The sequence below is a fragment of the Papilio xuthus genome, unplaced genomic scaffold (assembly GCF_000836235.2).
Source record: "Papilio xuthus unplaced genomic scaffold, Pxut_1.1 DF827756.1, whole genome shotgun sequence".
Taxonomy (NCBI): Eukaryota; Metazoa; Arthropoda; class Insecta; order Lepidoptera; family Papilionidae; genus Papilio; species Papilio xuthus.
This window is the reverse complement of record NW_013530893.1, coordinates 3,221,791-3,240,327: the sequence shown is the minus strand read 5'-3', so window position 1 is coordinate 3,240,327 and position 18,537 is coordinate 3,221,791. Positions and strand designations below refer to the sequence as shown.

The following is an 18,537-nucleotide window of genomic DNA, read 5'->3' as shown; positions in this document are numbered from 1 at the left end:
TGAAAATTACAAGAAATTTATAACGTCATCTACAAAATTTTATTACATTCTTAAAGTAAACCAACAATTCTTATGAAAATTAAGACATATTATGTCTATAAGTTTACGAAAATGAACATATTCTAGATAGACCCCCTAGCCCAATGAGTGGCGTTGTGTAATTAGTTCTATCAAAAAATTTAATAAATGTGTTACAGAGAAATTTAACAGTTACTTAAAGGTATCCTTAGTATAAGTTAAGTAAGACAAATACTCACTAAGGGACTGCTAAAGTAATTATTAAACGTGTCTAAGTTTGACACAGAAAGTGACGAGAAATGACATTTTTGTCTTACTAAACATTTTTAAAAAGTTACACTGTCAAACAGCGTTACAATTTTTTTTTATTTTAGCTATTTTGTAATCGTAAAATATATTTTTTTAATTCAATTATAGCTTCTATTGTCAACGTGTAAAGCTCATTTTAAATTGTGACTTAATCTTCTCCATTACAGTATTCTTTGGAATTTCTTTTTGGCATGTCGTGAACTTATCTGAGATCTGAAATAAATAATAACTTAAATACAAAAAAAAAACAAAAAAAAATAAGGTGACTAGTGGATAATTTTATGCCTTAAAAGACAATTTTTTTAAACTATAGTGTAAAGTTCTTAAGACCTAGTTCAAAGATGTGCCTAAAGCTATTTTATTTTATACAAAAATACATTGGCGACTACAATAATTCGTTTTTTTTTAAATAAAATGTATCATAATAGGCCGAAAACATGGCGGTCACCGGCAGGTTGCCAAATTGGTCATTTTAAAATCTGACTAGTATTATAAAACTGTAAGCAAATTGTAAACTAAACTAAACGTGTTATTCGCAAACTGACCAATTATCTATCTATATTTTTCCTGTATTTTTTTTGTATTCAACTTATAAAAAATGCCCACTTAATTGTTTTGACGATTTGACGTCGAAAATGCACAAAATATCAAGCAAGTCAAATTGTGAATGATTCGTGTACAATTGTCTAACGCAATATAAAACTAGTCTGATTATAAAATGGCGATATTTAAACAATGTCAACCATCTTACAAGACCTGGGACGATATTTGTTTACGATTATGGAAAGCAAATAAAAGAAAAACAAAAAGGCCTATCTTTATCTAAATCCAGATTAATCATTATTAAATATTTCAACTACTTAAAAACTATACTATTAAAACTTTTCATAAAATCACGAAATAAAAAAATATAACCTAAAATCTAAAATATTATTTGTCATACTGCAATTGTACTCTTGAATAAACATCTATTTATGTAGAAATATGTCTATTAAATTAAACAATATTATCTTTACTGATATATAAACATGAGCGACGGGCCGCGTCCGCGAAATAATACCAGTGCCACTCATCCTGATGAAGGGCCCCCGATCGACTCGAAACTAGTCGGTGCCGCCACCGGACGTATATACGTGAGTGTTTAGCCGTGTTTATATATCAGTTTAGTATAATGTCTCACGAAAGTTTGAATAATTTAATATTATTATATCTTAAAATTAACAATATCACTCCAAAATTATAAAGAGTTTTTTTTCGTTGTATGAAAATTCAGAACGAAAAATTTTGTAACTTTTTTAAATTTGACACTTAAACTAGGGCTTGCAAATATAAATTATCAATGTATGTAGGAAGGTAAATTAAACATTAAGTGGAATTCTTATAATCGTAATAATTATCATAAACATAAGGATTTAACTAAATCTGTAAAATGACTAATTCAATTCCATTATTACAGAAGCTAATTAATATGAAAGTTTTGGAACATATTTTTGGTATAGGATTATTGCAGAAACCACAATTTATAACTTACGTAAACTTTCTTGACATAGATTTGATAAAAAATCATAATTAGAAATATCGATTCCATTTCATGTTATGAATCGATTTTTTATTGGACATCGATGGAACGCATTTGAACGCATGTGATGTCAAAAAAATGTAAGTATATTTTTCTTACTTGCCAGTAGCATAAAACATTAAAACCTTCATGGACTGAATTAAAAGTTCTGACGCGAATCCACATTCTTTAAAAAAGAAAACCTATATTTTTGTAACATGCCAGGAGCATAGAATATTAAAACCTCCACGGAGTGAAGTAACATAGAACATTATAAAATTCACAGAGTGAATTAAATAAGATGACAACTAGAGTTACTGGCTTTGTGTCTCACGTGTGGGTTCCCGAAGGCGCCGCAGCACTGGTGATGGTTCACGTTCTTGGTGTGGTGATGTCCATGAGGCAGGACGCTGGATGGCGCTGGTGGGTTCTTGTCTTTTATTGACTCCTGTTTCACTTTAGAAGTACAAAGTTTGTGATGTCCGGGCGCTATCCGTGCTTTGAAACGACCCACTTTCCCTTGCTTCGGCAGATTGGTTTCCACGTTTTCTGATATCGTGCAAACATGTCCTGATTCAGTGTTCGCGTCTAAATATTCAGTGTCGGTTTCTGTAAGGATATTTCATAAAAAGTCAATATTGGTTAAAAAAAATTGGAAGACAACAAAAAGTAAACATTATATCGACTATTATATATGTATTAAGCTAAGGAACTAGCTGTTACCCGCGACTCCGTCTGTGCGGGATTAGAAAATAGTTGTAGCCTGTCTCAAACTTGCTAAATATACATATAAAATTTAATAAAAATCGGTCATGTTGGTACGAAGGTGTATGGTAACACGAGAATTTTATATATAAGATAATTAAATGAAAATATGACATACCGATTTCATCTTCCCTGTGGGGAGTCTGCGCGGAGTCAGTTCGTAGCGCGGGACAGGAGTCCGCGGCTGCTTCCTCCTGTGTTGCATTGCCTGCACACTGTTAAAACAAAAAAAAATATAATTTTATCTGTACATAGAGCAAACACAAAATAATCTACAACCAACATGGTTGGAATATAAGTGGATTTTTAAATAAACGTTAAAACTTAACCATTTGGGCGCCGATACTATGACGTCCGTCTTTTTACGGCGAAAAAAGACCTGTATTTTTTTAATTTCAGTTTCAACTACTGAAGAATGGTGTTTATGTACTTACCCTGGGTTCGAAGAGACAGTTGTCTTGTTCCCTGTCTTTAGGTGTGGGCACGGCCGCTCTACAAGCTGACGTCGTACTGTAACTTAAGGGTTACCACAACTATACAACTACACTCAAAAGTAATTTTATAAGCTTTAATTACAAAAAAGAAAAAGTCAAATAAAGGGGTCCCGTTGGGCCGTTGGACCATTGGGGTAGTATGATCGACCCAAAGGGAAACAATGAAATAAAGTTCACAACGCGTCCACAATAACATAGAGCTTAATAAAAATTCAAGTAAACATATTATAGTTAAAAAAAATAGAATTATTATTTTATATTACTTTGTTATTATACAAGTATATAAAATATTTGTATTATGTATTCATTATACATTTATGTGAAGTGAAGGTTAAATATTTTCTGTGTATTATGTATAAGTTTATTTCAAGTGTGTAAAAAGTTACCAGAAGGAAGAATTCAAGCTGTCCAGTGTAGCAGGAGGGTCCAGTGACTCCGCGTCCGTCCAAATACCTCCCACACTGGCTGATGTTGATCTTGACTCTGAAAATTATAAGGTTAAACTATCACTCTTACATAACTAGATGGTGTTGTTACTAATCTGGAAATAAGTTTACATTTTTATCCGCAAGGCCTAAGTCGGAATTAAAACCTATACATATTAATAAAATTAGAGTGTCTGTATGTAAGATCGAGGAAAAAATATCGTGTCGTTCAGCATATTTCCGTTACTGATAACGAAAAAAACAATTTTTAATTTTTTTGTCTCTATGTCTGTACGCAAAGTTGTGTTTGTTCTGAGTAATCTCCAGAACGCCACGTTCAATTTTGTCGGGACTTTGAAAGATAGGTAGCTGATATACGCGGGCATGTTATAGGCTATTTTTTTTAATCCTCCGTCAAGAAGAAGTCGGGGATGACCGCTAGTTATGAACTGTGAACATTTTGCCTTGGTTTTCAATTTTCAAATATTTTACAAAATATAAATATACAGAAATGGGAAGTTAATAAATATTTGTAACAAATACCTTTGACAATCTGATTAATTTGTCTATTTTGGTATTGTTCCAAGAACTCCCCTCGTTCTCTTTCGACTCTATTCGGTGAGTTGGCTATACTGCGCCTCGCTACGTCCTGGAACGTGACAGGAGAATACATCCGTCTCTCTTCCACAGGTGACGTCACAGTCGGAGCCTGGTTCCTCGGTGTTGCTGGCTGCAAAGGATTCCCGGCACTATTGACTAGAGAATTAGGCGGAGAATTGATTGCATTTGGTAGATGGTAATCTTTATTTAGGTTCAAGGTATTTCCGACGTTAGCTGTAAGAGAATTGGGTGCAGAATTGATTGCATTGTATTCTTTATTGTTTAGTTGTTGTGCGGAGTACTCGGCGATGCTATCTCTGACGTCAGCGGCTCGCTCCCACTCCAGTTCTGTGACGGGTTGTAATTGGGATATCATTTTTGTAAGAGACGGACGAGACTCTCTACCGTCAAGCCAATATGTCTTCATTGCTCCTAAAAATAAGATTGAAAATTACAATGATTCAATCTTCAGTGTATCTTACTAATAGATGGTTTCTGAGATCAAAATCTCCGTTTAAAATATAATTATCTTTTTGTCAAAGTTAGGTATGACGATATATTTTTATAGCGATTTTGGTTTCACAAACCAACGGTGAATCTTCTTACTAATGTTATAAGTACGAATGTTTGGATGGATGGATATTTGTTATTACGTGTCTCTAGAACGGCTGCATGTTGATGAAATTTGGTATAGATGTAGAACATAGTCTGGAATAACACATAGGCTTATGATCCCAAAAATATGTACCATTTCCAGAAAATATGTTTCATTTACCTACATATTTATTCTATAACTCCGCAACTGTTCAACGCATTTTATTAAAGTTCTGTACAGACAAAGTCCCGTGCCAAAAGTAGTTTAAGGAAAAAATCTTATATTTATTTTCCTATTTCTGTTACTAACATAGGAAAGACAAATAATCACTTACCTTTCCCTTTAACCTGTATCTCACCCCTTTCAACAACTTTGTACGAGGGCGAGAGTAACTCCTGCGTGGTCTGAGAGATGTGTATCCTCATAGCTTCGGATGTTGACTCCATGCGGGATGCTGTGTTCACAGAATCCCCGAAGAGACAGTAGCGCGGCATCTTCAGACCCACTATACCAGCCACCACCGCGCCTGAGTGTACCCCAACACGTATAGAGAGGTGGGAACCTGATGAAAATGGATTTCAATTAAAAATGTGTAAGATTTTTTTATATAGTAGCTGTCGCCCGTGACTCCGTCCGCGTGGATATATAAAAAAACTTAATTAGTGTAGCCCACCCATCCATCCATCCACATAAACATTCGCATTTATAATATTAGTAAATTAAATAAAAAGCAGCTCTTCAAGGCATACATTCGAAAAAAAGAATAAATAATCCTAATAATATCCTATGTCCGTCACCTGGCTCTAAGCTACCTCCACACCAATTTTCAGCCATATCGGTAAAGCCGTTCTTGAGTTATAAATAGTGTAACTAACACCACTTTCTTTTATATTATATAATAAATTGCAATCTCGCAAATATTATAAATGCGAAACTTTAGATGGATGGATGTTTCTTTAAATCTCCGGAACGGCTGAACGGATCTCGATGAAATTTGGCAGATGTAGAACATAGTCCTGAATAGCACATAAGCTACCAATTAAGTTTTTTTAATTATTTAATTAACCTATTCTTACATAGGATGGTTTATAAATTTTTATTACCTGTGCTGGGATCCTTCAGGTCAGTGATAGCGTCGACCATATCGAGTGCCATGTCGCAAACTTTCTCAGCGTGGTTGTCCTCTTTCTCCGGAGCCCCGGACACCACCATGTAGGCATCCCCTATTGTTTCTACCTACATATTAAATGTTTATTTAAAATTTTATATAGTTATGATGTTTGCTTGTAGTGTAAACTTAACAATCTTACTAATATTATAAATGCGAATGTTTGAATGAATGAATGGATGTTTGTTTGAAGATATCTCCGAAACGACTGAACGGATCTCGATGAAATTTGGCATAGATGTAGAAAGTAGTCTGGAAGAACACATAGGCTACTAATTAAGTTTTTTATAATTCCGCGCTAACGGAGTCGCGGGCGATAGGTAGTATATTAATATAGCAATTGTAATACGGTCGTACAATAGAATTGTTCGGAATATTCTCTCTTGGTTTATTGGCGAAGGATTTTATAAAAAAAATATCGTCCTAATATAACCAAGAAATAAAATAATGTAAATAACGTACATCAATAAATTAATCGACTACCTTTATTTATGTTTATTGAACACTAATTGTGATAGTTTGTTACGACACTCGCGGGACTAAATACAATACGTAATTGAATCTATATGTTAATTTCTATGCTATCTGTGTGTTGTAAATTAGATCTGGGTTGTATAAACCACTAATGTTTATTCTATTTTAACTAATATTATAAATGCGAATGTTTGGATGGATGTATGTTTGCAGGTATCTCCTGAACGGCTGTACGGATCTCGATGAAATTTGGTATACATATAGAGCAAAGTCTGGAAAAACACATCGGCTACTTATTAAGTTTTTTAATGCCGCGTAGGCGTAGTCGCAGACGACCGTTAATTTTGCAATAAAGTCAATAAATTCTTTGGTAAGGAGACATAATATTAATAATGTTTTGGAGTTTGTCGAAGTTCTAAAGTTTCGACAACAAAGTTCAAAATGTTAAGTTAATAATTCAAAGACCTTTCCTTTGAAATGTCAACTTGAATACTTAATCTGATTCATGTTAATATTCTATTTGTAAACCAATTCGTAACTTCAAATAAATTTAGTGAAATCATGGACCAGAGATTGTCAAACTTCTTTTCAATAACCCCATTTCATGATTTTTTATAACATAAGAGGGCAAACCAGCAGCGGGAACACTGCAGTGTTCAACGACGCCCATGGACATCAGCAATACCAGAGACATCGCAGATGCATTGCTGGCGTTTGAGGTGGTGATAAGCTCGCTTCTTGAAGGACCCTAAGTCGTATTTAACTGTGCTCGATGTATTTCTCCGTTTGAGAACTCTTAACTGCTCCTGCCATCGCTCAACCCCTCCCTATCCTACGTGACCTCAGGGGTTCTGGACTTTAGAATCACTGTAAGATCCTAAAGAATTTTGCAACAATTCAAATCTTTCCATTTACTTTGGTTTACTTTATAAGAGCAGAGGGCAAACCGGTAGCGGGTCGCCTAAAATTATTTGATCTGATGCCCATGGACATCCATCATAGGAAACGTAGATGCGTTGCCGGCCTTAAAGGCAGGTAAGACCTTTTTTTGAAAACACCTAATACCTAACTGTTTGTAAATACTAAGGACAGTGTGTTCCACAACGCGGCTATGCGAGGTTACTTACCTCCTTACTACGTGAAGTTTCTAAAACGCAAACACTAAAAAAATAAATTTCACAACTCACCTTATAAACTCGATTTCTTTCCGTAAGGGTATCAAAGATGGAGTACATTGCGTTGAGCATGGAGACCACCTCCATCGGCGTGATGCGGGAACAGATCTCCGTGAAGGTGACCACGTCAGAGAAGAGGATGGACACGCTGTCAAACATCTGCAGAGGAAAGAACAACGTAAGACTCTAAGAGAAAAGTCCAAAAGTCCACTATTGGATAAAGGCTTAGGTTCATAAAATTGCAAGAACATAAAACTAATGTTATTTATTTATTTTATAAAAGGCTGTGTAAAATTAATTCTTGAAAGAGACCCCCAAAAATGAGGTCAGGTCCTTACAAGAATAATCTTGGATACGCGTCTGGTGATGATACTCTGATTGGTCTATTAAGGCAAGGATCATTTGCAATTTTATTATATTTAAACAGTTGGCAAGTTTTTGAATAATATTTATAAGAATATGAAAGTTGAATGAATAAATGTATATTTATACAAAACTTTTGACATCTAATTAATACAAGTCTAGACCTTTTTATATTGTATGCAGAACGAGAATAACTAACTGAGATATCTTACATAAATAGATCAAATGTTAAACTTTTTGTCCTTGCGATGAAAATTAGTAAAATAAAAGTTTTATAAAGATCAAATTATTTTTGTAAAGCCATTTTTATTTTATATTTAAATTGATACTAATATTATTAAATTACTGAGAACTTATTAAAATTTTATAAGGACAAACCTGAAATATTACGTTTAAGTAATTTCGAGTGTGGCACTTAAGGGTGAGTTGCATCAAATCATCGCTTAGAGTTTTCGTTATGGTTAATTGTAACGATAAACATTAACGTGAACTTTAACTACGAATTGTTTAACCATGACATGTATATTTATAAAAATCAATTGCTGTTCGTTAGTCTCGCTAAAACTCGAGAACGGCTGAACGGATTTATCTTATCTTGGTCTTGAAATGTTAGTGGAGGTCTAGGAAAGGTTTAAAAGGTGAGAAAAAATTCGAATAATAGCCGGGAACTAATTAAGTTTTTTTTCATTCCACGCGGACGGAGACGGGGGCGACAGCTAGTCTCATAAAAAAGTTGAAGTTAAAAGGTTGACAAGGTTTATATGGGGATTTTATTTACAATGACTTCACTACATCCCTTGAGGAAAAATATAGGATTTTTTAGTTGATGCATCTCACCCTTAACATCTTACCTCACAAGTATCGATGGGATTTTCTCCATTCCTAAGTCTATCAGCAACTTGTTTTGGTATCATTTGGTACAACAGTTCGTCTGTCCTCTTCATCTCTTCGTCCAGCTTTCTCATAGACTCTTCTAACTTCTTACTCTTCTGTTGCTCTTGGTCTAGTGCTAATTTAAGTTCAACAGATTGTTGAGTACCAGCCAACATAAGGTCTCTGAAAATGTGCGATTTGAAAGTAAATTGAAAATTTGTTTATGAAATAATATCACTGTTGTAAAAAATATGTGAAAACTCTTCGAAATATATTTATTTTTTAGATTTAATTACGTTTTTATATGCTTTAATCAAATACTTTTATGGTTTAATTTATATAAACGTTTGAATTAAAGTCCATTTTCACTGTACACTTGTGTACACATATTAGTCAATTCTGTATTGACCTTATTTTCAGACATGTATTTCAACAGTGGAAGCCCATTATTACCTGCTAAAGTCGTGCATCGATAAGTCGTTGATATAAAGTCCGGTGGAGACTAGAGCTGCAAGGTCAGGCATCACGGGCGTGCCTAGATACATCATCATGCGCCAATTATCCATGTAGATCATCTGACCTGGTATAACCGAAATTAGACTATATTCAAAAGACTGTAATACCAAAGTTGTCTGCCAGATTGGGATATCGGTATTTCATTTTAATCCAATGTCTTAAATTCTCGTTGCCATGGGAAACAACTGTTACTTGTTTTAAAATTATCTGTATGTTGCTTCTGTCTTACCTTCCAGAAGTTTTTTTTTTATTTCAATATATGAAAAGGTATATAATGATGAAATTGTGCTAAATATTATGTACTGTTTCACTAGAGAATTTATCTAGAAGTAAAATATTTTGAAGTGTACCTATCTACTTATAGAAACTTCGTAAAAAACCTAATATCAAAATCTACTTATTTGTGCTTTTTAACAATTATTTTCTAAAAACATCTTAATCGTTTGATATATCTACAACTTTAGCGATTAGCAGAAATTAAAAAGGTGCTATTTTATATGCAAATTGCGAAGCCGGTGCTGAAAATTGTACTGTAAAATGATAATGAAGTTTGTTGTGCCTTTATAAGGCTACCTTTGAGTTGTAAGTTAATAACATCAGGTAAGCGTCTTCCGTCGTAAGCATATCGTTTTTTTGGAGTAGGGCCTGAAAATTGTATGCATATCTTTAACCTTTTGATGGTTCTTTTTTTTTAAAAGGAAAAACTCTTTACGAACTTCATCCAATTCTAAAGTCAAACCAACCATTGACTTAAGTCCTTCCCTCCATTGGATACTAGATACATTTTTTATTTGTGAATAAATTTACTATAAATATATTGTTAACTAACGTTTGACTACGATTTCGTCAGTACAGAATTAAAAAAGATATATAAGACTTCATACTGCACAAATAAGCTACCTTCCAAGTGAAAATCCTGTCAAAATCGTTAGTCATTTTAAATAGATGCGGATTTGTGGACATACAGATAAATAAAAATTAAAAAAAAATGTTTTATAAGCATTTAAAATAAAAATATACTTATTTTATTAATTGGATATTTATTGTATACTATACGTATTTATTTATTTATCATATTTTTAATATACTACATTTCATATCCAAAAAATATATATATACAAAACATATTATATTAAAAATACAACACCGGCTGCGGAATCCCATGACTCAAACAACCAGTGGTCAGGGCTGCAGAGACAGGAACCTTCTCACGATGCGTGCGATTTCTAGGATAATTGCCTTTTGTATCGGGCCCTTAATCCAACTGTTTAGCGAGAGCTTCTTGAGATGTTGGTCGAAGCTCTTCGCTATCTAATGATAGTAATTATTATATCCCTATTGTATAAAATATTATTTTCTTTTTTTTATAGAATTGTCAACACGGTTGCTTCGAATTTCTACAACTAATTAAAGCGAAAAACAAGAGAAAAGATCGTTGTATTTCTCCAATTTGTCCGTTGAACATAAATCTTGTTGAATATCTTTTTATTTACACGTGTTTGTTATCCCGAGGTAGTTCATTGACCTTTCGTTAGAAGGACAAAATTACGAGAATATTAAGAGTTTTTGTTTTTATCAAAGAGAATGTAATAATAAGTTTTGATGTTAATATTACGATAGTGCAAATTCAATTGTATTTATATTAATAATTATTTATTTACATAAACCACAAAATTATTAACAAGACAAATAACATTTTATGATTATAAAATGTAAAGCAATAATTTAAGCATTATTTAAATAACACTAAGTGTTGATTTATACAAGTTTTTATGATTTGTTTATAGTGAACTCCAATAGTTATATCAGAAAAGCACAGGGTACCTGGAGGAGGGGAGCACGGCTGTGCCACCGCCGTTTGATAAATTTTATTGGTTATAAAGTATAAAACATACCTTTAAGCCTTAGATTCTTTTCCGTAGTACCGTCAGATTCGTCAGAAAGTCGCAACAATTCATTCCTTTTGTCTGGTGCTTTCTCATGCATTACAGCTTCCACTGTCACCAATTCGAAGATATTATTTGTACGATTCAATATCTAGAAATAACAAGAACAAAAAACAACATTAATTACAAGTAAAAATATATTTGTTGCTGATAAATAACAGTGAGGGAAATGATGCCCGCAAGGAAAGAATCTAAATTGGTAGCCTGTGTGTTCTTCCAGACTATGTTCTACATCTATGCTAAATTTCATCTAGATCAGCCGTTATGCAGATACCTTCAGACAAACGTCCATCCATCCAACCATCCAAGCATTCGCATTTATAATATTGTCAAGACTACACTGAAATTCGACTGCCGTAACTTGTATTATTATGATGAAAATATTTGATTTTATAGAAGTTTCGACAGTGGAATGTAGGTTACATTTACGCTATTTTACTATTATGAAACATTTAATTTAAGCAAAGTAGGTATATTATTTAAATATAGAAATGTCATGTAAATAATTCAATGAGAAATTAACAATAAATATTGACTTACTGTTTCAAACTTGAACGCTATCAAAGGACGCACAAGGTCAAACCAATTGGTGATTTTCTTCCCAACTAGATCGGGCAGGATGACCATCAGAGAATTACCGATACTTCGTACCACCATATCTGATCTGTAAACCTTGTCTTTTCAGCATATTTCTTTATATTACGAACGTTAAACTCATCACGAAAGCTAATTTTATTTCGAAACATGAAGACTAACACAAGATTTGAATTCATTTTTACGAATAAATAATTTTAAAACTGCTGATTTCAATCAATTGAGTGTTAAAATAACAATTTTAAAATGTTTAGGTAGGTAAATTTAAATTTATAAAACTTCTTAGTTTTGAGCGCCATCTTTTGGGTAAAAGTGAAGGATACACTTTTATCGCTTCCTCTAACGCCATCTAGCGAACAAAATTTTAAACTACACAAAAGTTAAAATATACGATTTTATCATCTTTTTTCCGCATTTAACCTTTAAAGTTAGTTTTTATTAAACAAAAATGTTAAAGGAACAGCAATTTTTTGTAGAGTTTACTTAAAAACTTACCCAAAGACGATGCAAAATGGAAATATCTCGAAGAGTACGGAGGCGCTGATTGGGAGATGTTTCTCTTCTCGTGTCATAGCAAGAGAAGCTAATGTAAACGCTCTGTTGTCAAAAGTCAGCTGAAAGGTGACATGTACTGTGTCGAATAGCAACTCTTCACGAACTAACTCTATTCGCATTTCTTTGTGGTAGAAATGTCGAGCGACCTGCAAATATAATTGATCTTCTTCATATTATGACAAATTGTAAAAAGTATTTTAGTAAATGAGCTGTTTTTATACAAAATTTTCGATAAAACTAATATCGGGGGCGTAGCTCAGATGGTAGAGCGCTCGCTTAGCATGCGAGAGGTACCGGGATCGATACCCGGCGCCTCCAATTCCTTTTTGTTCTTTTTTGTTTTATTTTTATTATCAAAAAATAGGTACAAGTTATTTATTGTAGTCTAATTGAAACGAAGAAATTAAATAGGTATCGAGGAATTAAATCAAAACTATACCTCTCTTATTTGGCCCATCGCGTAGAAGACAAATCCTCTTCGCTTAGATCTATAATGCAAAGTAAGACCGTGTCTAGTTTCATTTTCACAAATGAAACTTGGTGCACGCATTCTTGGGTAACTGAATTTTAAATACTCATGTAGATTATCAAGCCCGTTGAGAAAGTCTCTCATATGTCGTCCAAGAACCGATAGCACCCTATCGTAGCCATACTGGGAGACGAAACCAACAAAGTATACTCCCATTTGATCCATGAATTCACGTTCCGAGATGCCCAGTACCTGCAATGAAATAATATTAAGCGCCTGACACTTTTTATAAGCAATTTACTTGTCGTGACTTTTTGGTATGTTTTATATTAAGTTAAACATACTTTAACCGGATCAGTGAATTATCTAATACATAATTTCATCACACTTGACTATCGGGGGTGTAACTCAGTGGTAGAGTGTCTGCTTCGCATGCTGAAAGTCCTGGGTTCAAATCCCAGCACCTCCAAATATTTTTTCATGAAAATTTCTTTTATTTGAGCTTAAATTTTTTTGTTACCTACATTTTCTTTTAGTCAGAAAAATAAAAAGATAAATAGTACTTAGTACATGTTTTCCTTTATAGCAAGAACAATTAATAAAAATAAAACCACACATTTTAAAAGGCAACATTTGCAAAAAGGAGATGTGGCCCATGAGGGGATCGAACCCGCGACCTTCGCGTTATTAGCACGACGCTCTAACCAACTGAGCTAATGGGCCGTTGCTACAACGAAAGAAATATTATACCAAGTTAGTTTTTCCAACTCAACAATAAGAAAAAAACAATCATAAAGTTCGGCTCAAATGGTTGATATCTCTTTTATATTATAATTACTAACTAATTATTTTGACATCACAAATATATTTTTTTAAATGTCAGATACATTTAGTTTGGGAACAATATGACGCTTACCTGAATGAAAATCGGATTGTTTTGGTTATTTAATAAAGTGTGCAATTTCGATTGTAAATTGTAATGTGCCATTTAAAATTAACGACTTTGGAGAGCGTTTCGCAGCAATCTGCTTTGAATTGCCGGCATTTATAGCTAATAATATTCACTTTTAAGGAATACAAAAAGAAAGGACGAGAAAAGAAAAATCGCACAAATTTTTAAGCGTACAACCTAAAACTAATTTATATCATTTTTTACAAATGATTAGAAGCACACTAGACAACCAAAAGTAAAGATTTTCGTTCTATATTAAATCTTAAAACATTCAAAATGGCGGGAATAGAAATTTAGATTCGTATTACATCAAATGAAAAATGTGATAAATACGTCATCACATGGGATCTTCATAATACGTTAAATTTAAAAATAGACAATCAATTTAAACGAGTCGCTGAATTTAGATTAGCGTAATAATGCAATTTATAAATTATAAAATTATTTCAAATATTCCAATACGATTTATTAGAGATTTTACCGATGGTATTTATTACTAAAACACAAGTACAAAAACACATTTTCACCAGTCATTCTAATTGAAAAATAACATCACAATACCTATGTTTTTGTAAATGTGTTTACGTGTTTAAGTGTACTTTAAAGGAGACACTCCCGAGTAGACAAGGACTTAGGGTGAATAAGACAATTTGTTTTCAAAGCGAAGTTTGGCTTTGTAAACGGCAGACTAAACACACATATTGTTGGGATATAAAGACAATTGAATGATTTGTCTTGGTTTTATGAGACCAAAATCTTCGTTTAAAACATTGATATTGACATGGATGTTACGTTTTATACAGAGATTTCAGTCTCAGAAACCAACGATTAAAGTGTAATCATAGCAGCATATTATACAAGGCGTAAAATATGAATTACACGAGTATATACATTGTATACATACCTCCTGTGCCTTCTTTGCCAGTCGTGTGATGAGGTTCTCGGGGTACACCTGGTGCACGGAGAACGAAGGCTGTTCAACGCCCGCTTGCCTCCGGATGTCTTCCCAACGCTCCTCACCGTACGTCTGTCGGATGTACTCCGCCATATTCTCTAGTAGGAGACCGTACATCTTGATATCTGGTGCAAAAGATTGATAATTTAGTAGCTTTAGCGTTGCGCTTAATTCTAGTTGTTTTCCCCCTATCCTTTTAACAAAGAAAGGATGGGAAGGGTACTTGGCGGATAAAAGATTCTACAAGAAAGGAATACATCCTTTTTTGTCAGTTACACATTAAAGATAGGCATTGACTCTGTTACTCTATGGGTAGAGATCTTCGCTTTCGCTTTAAAAAAAATAACCTAGATTTTTCTCTATTAAAGCGCTAATTTAGGGTGTCATTTGTGTGTTTTTTCTTCTGTGTGTCGTCTTAAACTAACTATCGTGATAAGGTTGACGTGATAGATAACTTGTTATCATACTAATATTATTAATGCGAAAATTTAGATGGATGGATGAATGTTTGAAGGAATCTTAGGAACGGCTCAACGAATCTCGCTGAAATTTCGGAAGAACACATAGGCTTTTTATTAAGTTTTTTTTTAATTCTGCGCGGATGGAGTCACAGGCGACAGCTGTTCTATAATTAACTCATTGAATGTTAGTTATTCTAACATCAAATTAAGTAATAAAGAAACAAAACACGATCTGCACAAACCAAATATGTATGGATGACGCAAATTATAACACATTAAATGATTTATATAGTATTGAATGGACGAGGTTCGTGGTCACTTATATATTCATAGATATAGCGAACCCATTTTGTTAACAGGATAGCGGTTGCAGTGTTTGATTCCTTAGAATAAAGGGCATGGATTGAAATAAATATTAGATCATTTTTTATTATTTGATTGGTTTTCAGTGGCAAAAAATCTATTCATTATTATATTGTTATCTCAGTTTTTATAGTGAGAAAGAAAGAGACGATATTTTATATGTTTCGTCAGTGAACTTACGGATTTTTTTTTAATTTGTCATTACGCAACGTCGTCCACTCTTATATTGATGTGATTGTTTTCTTTGTTTCTTTTATATTTTCTTTTACGTCTCGTAAATGTTACACAACGGGTGCAACAAAGTATGGCATTTAAATGTGATTATCCACGGTTAAGGACTCTTTTAATTACGTACTAAAGACTCTGAGTGTTGCAGATCATTTAATCACTCGCATCTGTTGTTAACTTCCTTTAATCGTTGTCGCTTTCACGGACTAGGACTTGGTTATGTTTCATATGTTTTTAGTTAAGACGTATAATTTTTTTCTCTATAATTTAATTATATGTCACTAATAACAAAGAATAAACCTGTTGTTACTGTCTATAATTGCGTTTGTGTTTAAAATTAGCTACACAACGCATTGTGACGCCATCTTGTCAAATATGGCGCGACAAAATTTGACAGCTGTAATAATATGGCGCCTATAAAAATGACATACGATTTTATTATTAAATCAGCCACGGTGTTGTTTTTTTTTAATAAAAATAAAGACATTATTAAAAAAAATACATTAATTCAATGTTGAAATGATTTAATTGCATATTTTAAATCAAATTTATCATCAACCTGACCTTATCCCTAATGAGGGTCGGCACAGTATGTACTACTCCTCCAAACATCTCTATCAACCGTCATATCCGAATCTAACCCCTTTCTACGCATATCCTCTTTCACACAGTCATTCCATACTTTTTTGGCCTTGAATTGAAAATTATCTATATTAATTTAATAAGCCAAAATATTAAGGTTTGTGTGGAATAAGTTCTTTTTAACGTAAAACGCAATATAATATTTGCATTACTTGATTTAAGAACATCTGCGTACAAAATAAGGTAGTAAAAGGCATAATTCTTTATTCACTTATGCTCTACCACGTTTTATGAAGTTCCATAAATATGATATGCAGAGGAAACCCTTACGGGGCTATAAAAAATAATGAACACGGTAATATAAAGAACTTTTAAAAAATTCGAGAAAATTCTATTTTCATTAATGCTTCAATAAAATTCCAATTTAATATGAAATACTAGCTGTTACCCGCGACTCCGTGCGCGGGAATATCTTAATTAATAACATTTATGTTCTTCCAGACTATGTTCTATATCTATGCCAAATTTTAATGAGATCCATGCAGCTGTTATCCTTCTAACAAACATCCAAATATTTACATTTACAATATTAGATTTTTAAAAATATCTAGAAACATCGGAACCTATTGCAAAAAAATACCAGGACAGCATAAGTAGATGTAGACAACAGTGTAGATTACATAGGTGTCAACAATAAGCGATTACGTAACGTAACCGCTATCGTCTAACACATCGATTAACTTGCACACAACTCATTCGATAGACGTGTGTAGAAAAATAAGATATCGTAAAGGATTATTACTATTGATGAGACGCATAAGTTATTTTTTTGGTTATAAAAAATTAAAATATTTTTAGTCACAAAAATAAAGAGTTTTTCAACAAAAAGCTGGAAGTTTCCTAAGAAATTCGTACTGTTGGAAACTTTAGTTAAGATGTTTTGTTTTCAAATTAATTAACAATAATAATGAAAATTAGATTAAATTTTACGAAGCAAAAGAATTAATTTCGTTAAAACAATGGATACTAACTTTGTAACTTCTATTTGCAAAGCAAATTAGTTTTCATTACGTTATTTTTTTATATTTAACTAGATAAGAAATTCAATTAATTTTAAGAATCCGCTAAGCAGTACCGAGGTTAGGGTAGAGCGGTTGAGCGACCGCCCAGGGCGGTGAACAGAAAAGGACAAAGGACAAGAAATACACAGCCTCACAAACCCAAAGACATATTAAAAGGGGGCGACGTAAAATTTCGCCAAGGGTGCCGGCAGCATAGAACCGGCTCTGCGGTTAAGCTCTTATACCAATTATTTAAAATCAACACTAACAATAAAGAAAAAAGATTTTGAATGACGAAATAATTACATGTTCCTGTAAAATGCTACATTGTCCCTAGGTAACAAAGGCTACATTCTTAACTAGCTGTCAACCGCGACTCCGTCAGCGTGTAATTAAAAAAAAATAATACCCTGTGTTCTTCCAGACTGTGTTCTACATCTTTGTCAAATTTCAACGGGATGCGTTCAGCCGTTCTGGATATACCTTCAAACAAACATCCATCCATCTAAACATTTGCCTTATCCTGCATGCCAAATGTTATGACAATTTAGTTTATAATATTATGTCAATAGATGGTGGACCGTATTACTAGATCGCGGTATTAATTTATTTGGTATATTTATCGATTTGCCAATTGCATTTCATTAAAATTGACTAGCACCAAGATATAACCAGTGTTTTATTGTGATTACTTGATACAACTCCAGTGAGAAGGAGACTTTTTGAGACTGTTATACTGCATCAGACATTCTGTTGATAGTATGATAGTAAAATGTATTTCATTTTCAAATTAAATGATAACAGTAACAGTTTATTTTGACTAACGTTCAAATTTGCATTGTATTTGAATTGTTGTTTACGCTAATTGCAACGTTGTGCGAAATAACTTATATATACATATGTTTATATTGCCCTTTCTCATCTTGAGTTTAATTAAGATTGTATACATCGTAATATATCTTACATTTATAACATACTAGCCGTCACCCGCGACTTCGTCTGCGCGGAATTCTTAGACCAAAATCTCGATATAAAATA

At 33.1% G+C, this 18,537-nt stretch overlaps 1 protein-coding gene and 3 non-coding genes across 7 annotated transcripts; 2 read left to right on the top strand and 2 right to left on the bottom strand.

Moving 5' to 3' along the window:
* Positions 1 to 27: 27 nt before the first annotated feature.
* On the bottom strand, positions 28 to 14,925 carry Gyc88E (Guanylyl cyclase at 88E). 4 transcript variants are annotated; one of them, XM_013310331.1, is made up of 17 exons: positions 14,754 to 14,925; positions 12,868 to 13,149; positions 12,369 to 12,574; positions 11,820 to 11,943; positions 11,229 to 11,370; positions 9,907 to 9,978; positions 9,271 to 9,397; positions 8,796 to 9,000; positions 7,594 to 7,740; positions 5,868 to 6,000; positions 5,099 to 5,326; positions 4,113 to 4,601; positions 3,531 to 3,627; positions 3,085 to 3,166; positions 2,769 to 2,865; positions 2,220 to 2,494; positions 28 to 540 (listed from the first exon to the last, which is right to left on the bottom strand). In XM_013310331.1, exons 1-17 carry the CDS (start codon positions 14,919 to 14,921, stop codon positions 445 to 447), a joined length of 2,970 nt encoding a protein of 989 aa, XP_013165785.1. In that variant the 5' UTR covers positions 14,922 to 14,925; the 3' UTR covers positions 28 to 444. The 4 variants fall into 4 exon arrangements, with proteins under 4 accessions (XP_013165785.1, XP_013165788.1, XP_013165787.1 ...); XM_013310333.1 differs by having other exon boundaries at positions 450 to 540; positions 2,204 to 2,494; XM_013310334.1 differs by lacking the exon at positions 9,907 to 9,978.
* Positions 12,674 to 12,746, top strand: TRNAA-AGC (transfer RNA alanine (anticodon AGC)). The gene has a single exon. It is a non-coding gene; the product is annotated as a tRNA-Ala (tRNA).
* TRNAA-CGC (transfer RNA alanine (anticodon CGC)) lies at positions 13,295 to 13,366 on the top strand. Its single transcript has one exon. It is a non-coding gene; the product is annotated as a tRNA-Ala (tRNA).
* On the bottom strand, positions 13,547 to 13,620 carry TRNAI-AAU (transfer RNA isoleucine (anticodon AAU)). The gene has a single exon. It is a non-coding gene; the product is annotated as a tRNA-Ile (tRNA).
* Positions 14,926 to 18,537: the final 3,612 nt, after the last annotated feature.

Excerpts from the sequence above, each read along its gene's own strand:
- Gyc88E (XM_013310331.1), bottom strand. The coding sequence starts at position 14,921 with ATGTACGGTCTCCTACTAGAGAATATGGCGGAGTACATCCGACAGACG. Across the intron at positions 11,944-12,368 it reads CCATTTTGCATCGTCTTTGG|ATCAGATATGGTGGTACGAA; the intron begins GTAAGTTTTTAA and ends CAAGGTTTACAG. Across the intron at positions 7,741-8,795 it reads ATCCCATCGATACTTGTGAG|ATGTTTGACAGCGTGTCCAT; the intron begins GTAAGATGTTAA and ends TTTCCTCTGCAG.